At 35.4% G+C, this 10181-nt stretch overlaps 1 protein-coding gene across 1 annotated transcript in view; it reads left to right on the forward strand.

Annotated features, from left to right (window-relative positions):
- Il26 (interleukin 26) overlaps nt 1-10181 on the forward strand; it is a 21921-nt gene that overhangs the window by 7033 nt on the left and 4707 nt on the right. Inside the window, exon 4 of the mRNA XM_015482668.2 lies at nt 96-230. Coding sequence (XP_015338154.2) covers nt 96-230 — 135 coding nt within the window. The remainder of the gene's footprint in view (nt 1-95; nt 231-10181) is intronic.

Raw genomic sequence — 10181 nt, forward strand, 5'->3', positions numbered from 1 at the left:
GGGGGGGGGGGGATGTTTCAGTGACATTAAAAAGAAAAACTGACCCAAACTATGCATACCTTATAAATTATGAACTTCTTGTATCTTATTTGTAGAAAAACTGCAGATTCCAGGAACAGCTTCTGTCCTTCTTCATGGAAGATGTTTTTGGTGGACTCCAATTACAAATTTGCAAGGAAATAGACTTTGTGGAAGACTTTCATAGTCTTCGGCGGAAATTGAGCCGCTGTGTAAGTATGCCTGGCAAATGTGGTGAGTTTGAACCTAGAACACTACCTAAAAACAGCATGTGGGAAGCTGTCTCCATACCAGCAGGTGAGGAAAAAGGACTTTCTGATTGTTGGCTTGGAGTCCAAAATGAGAGTCCATCACCAAGGAAATAGCATCAAAGAACCATGCACAGCTCATGACGGCACTAATTATTAATTCTTAAAGAACAGCACATAGGGCATGTTGAAAAGAGCTGAAATAACGTGGAATGGTCCTCAAGTAAATATTTACCTTGTAATCATTCCCTTGTTATACAATGCCCAAGTAATTTCGTCTTTCAGTTGACAAGTATTTCTTGAGCACCAATTTGGTGACAAGTACTAAGTCTAGGCTGCTTTCTCTCTTCTGTCTTTTCACCATCTCTCCATCTTCCTCTTTTTCTCTCTCCATGTCTCTTTGTACCATGATGATGGGAGCTTTTAGATTGCTTTTTTTTCTTAATTATCTATGCTTTTAAAAATTTTTTTATTAGTTATTGATGGACCTTTATTTATTTATTTGTTTATATGTGGTGAAAGTCAAACCCAGTGCCTCACACATGCTAAGCAAGCTCTCTACCACTGAGTCACAACCCCAGTCCAAATATCTATGTTTTAATTGTTGTATGTATGCTTTTTTTTTTTTTTGGTACCATGGACTGAACCTAGGGGCGCTTAACCAGTGAGCACACTCCCAGCCCTTTTTGTTTTAAATTTTGAGACAGGGTCTCACTAAGTTGCTTAGAGTCTCCCTAAGTTGCTAAGGCTGGTTTGAACTTGCAATCCTCCTGCCTCAGCCGCTGGAGCTGCTGGGATTATAGGTGAGCACCATTGTGCCAGGCAATGTATGTTTTTTAAAAAAATAGTCACAGTCAAAATCTAAAAAGAAGGAGTGTGTCTTCTTTCATACTTGGATTATTCAAAGCTTCAGAATGGTTCACAGTAAGCAATAGGAAATTAACAAGGCAAAAGTGACTGAATTCCTACAGAAACCCACCCATGTTAACAAAATATCAATGTTGGCTGGGGGAGTCAGGATCTTTGCAGTGTTAGTTGAATTTCTCCTGTGGGGAGTACAGGAAGGTTTTTACTTCTGAGAGGGAGGATGTCCTTAACCAATGGCTCTCAAGCAGAAGGCCAAGTTATTTAGGTATTTTGAGTGTGAATTGATCAATTAGGTTAAAAAATTTCAACACATTTATGTTCTCTTTTTCCTCTTTTGGTTTTGTGTTTATGTCCTTGGGACTTGGACTGAATAGTTTTTTTTTATAAACTCTTATATTCCACTAAAATAACAACAAAGATAAAAAAGAAACAAACAACAACAACAAAAACAAACAACAACAACAACAAAAACAAACTACAACAACAAAACACAAAAACTACAACCTGGTATCTTTCTGTAGAACCCAGAGAAAGTGTTCTGGGTCAGTCCTCATCCCTGAAATAATGGAAAGGTGGTCACTTATCTTATGTTTATTCTGTATTTAACCTATAAGTTCATCTTATTAAGGCAGTGAATAATTAAAAATAGTCTCTTAGTCTCTTACATGAAAAGTTATGTAATTTTACATTTCTTTACCACCAGCTGATTATATTGTTATCACTCCCAGTTAGAGTCTTATGCCAACAAAGATGTGAAGAGGAGGAGAATAAGGGAAATAATGAGGCCCATAGCAGACACTATAGGCCAGGGTGGAGTCACCCAAAAGGACAAGAAAGTCTTTCCCATTGTAGTACCTGTAAACCTGAGCATCCTTTTTTTTTTTTTTTTTTTTTTAAATGGGATTAATACCAAAGTACTTTCGGGTTCTCCTTTTGTTAGTCTCCTCTGTGGGTGCTCTCCAGGGCACTACCCAGGAGATTTAATTTTCCTTATTCTAAGTGCAAAGCACTACAGGAATCCTTGCCTGATACTGGACATGTATGTGGTCATATGGAACTGGCCAATCTATTTTGTCATTGGTTTGATTTCATTGGCTCAAATAACTAAACACATAATGATAGCCATAACCCAAACAAAGCAATATTCTGGATGAAAATTCTGAAAACTTGAATCTGTCTAGCAATTCTGGTTTTCCCTGATTTGTTTTTGAGCAGTTTTTCCTCCAAAGGGACTTCAACCTGTTACTAGAGATGCTGCTTTCAGATTCAACGATGCACCGCAGGGTGGAGCTGTGTCACCTCTTAGCGGCTGGCTCCCCCTTGTGGTCGAATTCGAATACAGCATCGCATCAACCTTCCCAAGTGCCACGGGACTCTGGTTTTCCTTGTTCTCCTGCCTCTTACCAAATTTTGAGGGGCAAACATTTGAGATTTCCTTTAACAATTTTGAAATGTATGAGACATTATCATTTGCTATATTAATATTACCGTGCAATATATCTCAAAGTAAAAAACGATAACCATGTATTTCTCCTGTCAACTTGAGCCTCACACTCTTGCGCCTCAACCCTTTCCCTTCCAACACCCCTTCAGTCTCTGAATTACCATTCTATTCTCTGCTATTTTGAGTTCGATTATTTTATATGTCACATCTGAGTGAAAACTTGTGTTTTAGTCTTTCTGTGTCTGGCTTAATTCACTTTGCATAATGTTCTCCAATTTCATCCATGTTGTCACAAAAGACAAACATTATTTTTAAGTTTGGATAGTATCCTATCTTGTGTATATACACTACATTTTCTTGATGCATTCATCTATGGATGAACACTATGTGTTACAATGAATATAAGACTGCAAACATCTGTTAGACATATTATTTTGAAATTTTGGGGTATCCTGAATTTTGGGGGTATCCAGAATTTTTTGGGGTAATCCCATGGGATTATATGATGATTTATTTTTAGTTTTTTGAGGAACTCCCATACAGTTTTTCATATTGGCTGTACTAATTTACATTCCTATTAACAATGTAAAAGCATTTTCTTTCCTCTACATTCTTGCCAACACTTGTTATCTTTTGTCTTTTTGCTAATGGCCATTCTGACACACATGCATTGTGGTTTTGATTTGCACTTTTCTAATGGTTAGTGATGTTGAGCATTTTATCAATATACAATATTTTGAGAAATATCTGTTCAAGTCTCTTGCCCATTTTAAATCAGATTATTTGTTTTCTTTCTATAAAGTTGTTTGTGACCCTTTTATATTTTGCCCTAAGGATATTAATGCCTTATAGGATATATGGATTGCAAAAAAATAAGATATATGGATTGCAAAAAAATAAGATATATGGATTGCAAATATTTTCTCCAGTTCATAGGTTGTCGCTCCTCTGTTGTATCCTTTGTTGTACAGAAGATTTTATTTTGATGTAATTCCATTTGCTTTTTTTTTCGCATGTGCTTTTGGGGTTTATTCTTCTGCATGTGGATATCCAGTTTTCCCAATACCATGAAGACTATCCTGTTCCTTTTTTTTTTAGTGGTGGTGCTGGGGATTGAACTCAAGGCCTTGTGCATGCAAGGAAAGCACTCTACCAACTGAGCTATATCCCCAGCCCACTGTCCTGTTTCTAATGCATGTGTTTTGCATCTTTGTTGGAAATTGCTTGACTGCATGCTTGGATTCATTACTAGCCTTTCTATTCTGTCGATTGGTTGATGAGTCTGTTTTTAAGCTAATGCCAGGCTGTTTTAATTACTATTGCTTTTGTAGTGTAGTTTGAAATCAGATAGTGTTGTCACTCACTACTATTTGACAAAAGCAAAGAAATGAATCATTGCCATCTTTTGAGATGTTATGGATTTATATTTGGTGGGTAGTCATCAACTGAGTGGGACTACATTTTTTTTCCTTTCTTTCCTTCACTTTTTTCTTTTTATTTCCTTCCTTCCTCTAATCCTTTTGCCTCCCTAAACATATTTCAAAAATGTTACATGTGCCTGTTCCAGGACATTTTGTCAAATGGCCAAGTTGTAAAGTGACCTTGTTGAATTTACTTTCATTTTCTTATTTACTTTTAGTTGACCAGCTCTAATGCTGTCTTCATAAGAAAGAAGTTCTTCATTTTGAGGGCTTCTCTGTCTCCATTGCAAGTTTGGAATTAGAGATGGAATAGCAGAGAGAAGGGAGACAAGGGGACAAAAAAGTCATAAGAACTGAATGTTTCTGAGCATGAACATTTTTATGAATAATATTTAACATTGATATACATATATGTGTGTATATATGTACATATATGATGAATTCTCCATAGTCAATACATTTATGTCCTAATTTTGATATTAGAATGATAATGTTAATTGTAACAAATATGCCCCCATAGTTTGGTGACTTCACCTGTTCAGCCTTTATTTCATAGGAGCCCACTCAAGTAGAAGTACAGTCAGGGCTTTCTGGATGGAATCACTTTCCTCTACATTATGAGTCAGGGATGTAGGCTTCTTCCAGATTATGGCTGTGCCATTCCCGAACTGTCTGCATTTAGTGTGTGGCAGGCTGATAGGAGCAGGAAGAAGCCTTATCCATTTCAGATAAGCTTTGCTTCCAAAATGATAGGTATCATCCTGATCCAATTCCATTGGTAAGAACTAGTCACATGGCCATAAATAATTGCAAAGATTCCTGAGAAATGTTGTCTCATATATGTCGAGAAAGAAGAGAAGAAAATTTTGATTCATAGGTAGTAGTCTCTGCTAATTATTCAAGAATTGTTCATTCATATTTACAACCAGGGCTACTCATATAGCAGATCTTTTTGCAAATTAGAAAAAGAATGTTGACTTTTTGTTGACAATCCCACTCTAGTCTGTGGCCACTATTCTAACTTTTAGTTACTTACCATATAAGAAAGGTAGGTTAATATTTAATTCTCTGTTTACCAGTTTTTGAGATAAAGGATTAGTTTTTCTAATATTCTCCTATGATGTCTAACAAATTGTTACTTTTGTTGTCATTTTGTCTGTTTCATTATTAACTCATGGTTTAATTTAAAAAACATTTTTGTGAAAGCTTTCTGATTTCTCTAAGCCACCTGCCTTTGGGGCGTCTTTGCAGGTCCTCTTATATTGGCATCTTCTTGAGCCACTTTTAGGATACATACGACACTAGAAAGTTATGATAGACTCCAAGGGCCAGAGTCCTTAGTACCACTGTATTTGAATATCATCTCATTGTCTCTGGTAACATTCTGAACATTTTGCAGCAGCTAATAAAAATTACATTTTCGAATTATTTTGATTTGGGTAATTTGGTTTAGTTAGATTGATGGTGTAATTGTTAAAATAAAGTTATGTGTAAAGAAGACATTTAAAGATTCTTATAGAACTCATACTCTCAGACTTGAAAGGGAATTGAACAGTTGCCTCATTGGATTCATAAAATAACTTGCCTAATTGCTAGTGATCAAAGTTGAAACTGAAAATATTTCCATTAGTTTTCAAGATTTCATCATCTACTTTAATTAGCATTTTGAGAGCCTGAAGAGTAATTGTGAAATTACAAAGGCATATCTTCCATATTTATTATGTCTAATTACATTTAAAATCTGATGTCTTGGCAAATATGATATTTGTGTTTCTGTTTCTTATAAACAGTTTGAAAAATAATTTGTATCATAAATTGCAATTAGCTTACCAACTTGTGAATTATCCTTCATCTTTGTAATGTCAATTTTTAAAATTGCAATTGCTTCAACTGTTAAAGCAAGAAAGAGGAAGTGAAACCAGTTTTGTCTTATTCTTTCAGTAACTGAGAAGTCCAAAACCCATCTCTTTAACAATAACAGTAGTCTCCTTGTGAGGTTGTTTGGAGAATTAAACAAAAGAATGTCAAAGTGCCTAGCATATCATGGTTTTGGAAAATTGTCTGCTTTCTATACACAGACCATTGATTTACTTTCAGTTACATTTTCTCAACGATTTCTGAAAGTGGTTCTCTTAAATAATTGAATACCTTTTTAGTACTTTATATTAGTGCTACCATGTATGTGTATATTTTACAGTAGTACTTTGATTTAAAAATGAAGAAATCATTATGAGTAATTGGTTTTAATCTTAAAAAATGTTTTCTCATTATGTTATAGAATACTTCTGCCAACAATGTTGTTCCTGGGTTAATGATATATAATACCTCTGTCAAAATGATGAGGCACAGCTGTCTGGCTGGGTTAAGAATTTTCACAATAAATTATATAGACTCATTCTACTGAGTGGTAATTACATCGAGAAATTTTTAAAATCTGCAATAAAGTTTCCCTACCCTTATATCTGTATGTAAATAAGGGTTTTGAAAACTCTAATTCTTTTCCTCTGGTTAAAACATGGAAAAATATTTTGTAATGGTCTAAGATTATTCTATGCAAGCAAAATTATCTATGCATATCTATATCAGATCATTCTTCCAGTTATAGAGAATATATAAATTAAATAATGTTTTATGAGCTCTTCTGTTACATATTTACTTAGTTGTTAGATATTTATCATTTGTTTTGTTAAAATTAAATGTCTGTGGAATTTGGTTTTGCAGAGAGACACTGGCTAATAGTTTAGTTACTCTTTCCTCTTTTCATGAAAACTTTTTTTAAATACAGTACTTTTTTTTGAATAATGTTACTTTGTTATTTTCTTTTTGACTTTTCCATAAGGCTTTTTGGTCTCAGTAGTTTTGTGTTGTTTCCTAGTGCCTTTCCTTTTGCCAGACCGATATTTTTTTATTTAGTCCTTTTTCAAAACAGGCTATATGCACACACTTTTCTCAATTATTACTTTGAAAGCACCTTGGATAATATTTGTAGGACCTCACATGAAAAATTGTGCAAAAAATCATTGAATAAGATTTGCTTAAAAGTCTTCATTTAGTATTATATAACGATGACATTTATTTAGTCTTTAATCCCTTATTTATCATTTGTATTTTGGGAAAAAACGTTTCTGGCAATCAAGACCATGACCACAAATAGGAACTTTTAGCTACCAAGATCGACAGAAACCCTGCCCAAATTAATAAAACAACAAAGAAAGGTGGTTGTGATCCAATCTGAAGTATGCTGAGATAAATAAAAAATAAAGCTCTTATATATGTTTTTTTCATTTCCACAATGGCTATCTGTTTATAACATGACATAGCATAATAAAATTATTTTTCCCCAAACACATGAAGATATCAGGAACACAAATTAAGAACTGTATTATGCATTTATGTGGTTATTTTAAACACAGTTCTGATACTCACAAATGTCTAGGGCGTGTTTCAAACTTTTATTAAGCCAGAAGGCTGTGGAATCTGGGGCAGTAGGCTGATGTTTGCATTTCTTTTGCAAACATTTATTATTAACAAGCATTTATTTGATGAACACCTATTCCAGAGCTTGGGGATTCACCAAAAATTGACAGTTAATTTCTCTGTTCTCATGGAGTTCACTGAAAATGCTTCCAGCCAGCCTCTGCTGGTGTCAGATTGTGATAGGGACTACGAAGGGAGCAGATTAGCAGGAAGTGTTGCCACGAGGGTGGAAGTTGGGGTTGTAACTAAAATAGGTTCTTCTGGGGATCTCAGCTGGGACCTGAAATATGTTTAAATAGTCTGCTCTCTTCAGCCTTGGAACACTTGCTTCCTCTGCCTACTGGTCTCTTCTCTCTGCTCCTTCCACTCATTCTTCAAGATGCACCTTGCTTCTTTCCTAGAAGCCTTCTGGATTCCATAGTCAGATTACCTCTCCTCTGTCTCCCAGAGCAGCTGTAATTTTGTTTCCATCACAGTAGTTATCACATAGTACTGCAATTTTGCTTTGCTCTTAGACTATGAGCCATCATGTATGTCCTGAGGCAAATTTTTATTTTTTATCATGTAGGGTACTTTTATACAGAATGGCGTGTTTCATTGTGGTATATTGGTACATGCATACAACATTATTTGATCAACTTTACTCCCTTCATTTTCCTTCCTTCCCCCTCTGGTTTTCTTCTGCCCTATTGGTCTTCCTTCCTCTTTCATAACATCCCTTTATTTCCTTTTCTTCTCTGCTAATTTCTACTATTGTATGAGAGAAAACCCACAATACTTACTTTCTGAGTCTGGTTTATTTTGCTTAGCATGATACTCTGTAATTTCATTCTTTTTTTATGGACGAATAAAACACCGTTGTGTGTATATATATATATTTTTTTCTTTATTCATTGATCTGTTGTTGGGTTGGACGAATAGGCTGATTCTGTGATTAGGCTTTTGTGAATTTATGCTGATAAATGCAAATATGCATGTATTTCTTTTGGATAAATACCAAGGAAATGCATTGCTGGATCAGATGGTAGTTATATTTTTAGTTTCTTGAGGAACCTCCACACTGATTACCATAGTGGCAGTACTAATTTACATTCCTACTGGCAGTGTACAAGAATTCTTTTTTCTTTGCTAGCATTCACTGTAATTTGTATTCTTGATGATTGCCATTCTGATTTGAGTGATGGAATCTCCATGTAGTTTTTATTACCCTGAGTTCTAAAGATGCAAAATATTATTTCATATAATTTTTGACCATTTATATTTCTTTTGAGAAGTGTCTGTTCAGTTCACTTGCCCATTTATTGTTTGGATTATGTTTTAGTCAGCTTTTTTGCTGCTGTGGCTAAAACACCCACTAGAGGAGGAAAAGTTTATTTGGGGGCTCACAGTTTCAGAGGTCTTAGTCCTTAGAAAGTTGCTTCCATTCCTTAGAACTCCAAGTGAGACAGAACACCATGGTGGGAGAGTGTGGCAGAGGGAAGCAGCTCTGCTACATGATGATCAGTAAGAGGCGGGGGAGAGGGGAAGAGAGAGGGGAGAGAGAGAGAGAGAGAGAGAGAGAGAGAGAGAGAGAGAGAGAAATATATACCCCATAGTCCCCCAATGAACCACTTCCTCCAGCCACACCCCATCTGCCTCCAGTTACCAGCCAGTTAATCCCATCAGGGATTAATTCACTGATTAGGTTAAGCCTATAACCCAGGCAATTCTTCTTTGAACCTTCTTGCATTGTCTTGCATGTGAGCTTTTGGGGGACACCACATCTAAACCATAACAGGTTATTTGTTTTTATGGTGTGGATTTTTTTTAAGTTCTTTATGTATATTCTGGATATTAATCCTCTGTAGGAAGAGTAACTGGCAAAGATTTTCTACTGTTCCAAAGGTTTTCTGTTCACTTTGTCAATTGTTTCTTTGGCTATACAGAAGCTTTTTAATTTGGTGCCATTTATTAATTCTTGGTATTATTTCCTGAGCTATAAGAGTCCTGCTAAGAGAGTGGTTGCCTGTTGCCTATATGTTCAAGTGTTCCCCCCCACCCCCCCTTTTTTTTCTAACAGTTCTAAAGTTCCTGGTAATATACCTAGGTCTTTGATCCATTTTAAGTTGACTTCATAGGGTGAGACATAGCAATCTAGTTTCATTCTTCTACATAGGGATATGCAGTTTTCCCCATGTTAAAGAGGCTGTTTTTCCTCTGAGGCATGTTTGTGGCACCTTTGTCAAGAATCAGATGACTGTAGTTTTGTGGGTTTGTCTCTGAGTCTTCCATCCTGTCCCATTGATCTATGTATCTGTTTTTATGCCAGTGCCATGATACTTTTGTTTCTATGGCTCTGCTGTATAATTTGAAATCAGGCATTTTAATGCTTCCAGCATTACTCCTTTTGTTCAGGGCTACATGGGCTATTCTGGATCTTTTTGTCTTCTATAATGAATTTTAGGACTGTTTTTTTTTTTTCTGGTTCTGTGAAGAATGCTGTTGGTAATTTAATGAGGATTGCATTAATTCTGTAGATTGATTTTGGTAGGCTAGTTCAACTATATCAATTCTGCCTCTTCATGAATATGGGCCACTTTCCATTTTCTAGTGGTTAATGTCTTCAATTTATTTCTTTAGTGTTCTATAATTTTCATTGTAGAGGTCATTTACCTTCTTGGTTAGTTCATTCCTAGAGTTTTTCTTTTTTTTTTTTTTTACTATGGT

The sequence above is a fragment of the Marmota marmota genome, unplaced genomic scaffold (genome assembly GCF_001458135.2).
Source record: "Marmota marmota marmota unplaced genomic scaffold, marMar, whole genome shotgun sequence".
NCBI classification, from domain to species: Eukaryota; Metazoa; Chordata; class Mammalia; order Rodentia; family Sciuridae; genus Marmota; species Marmota marmota.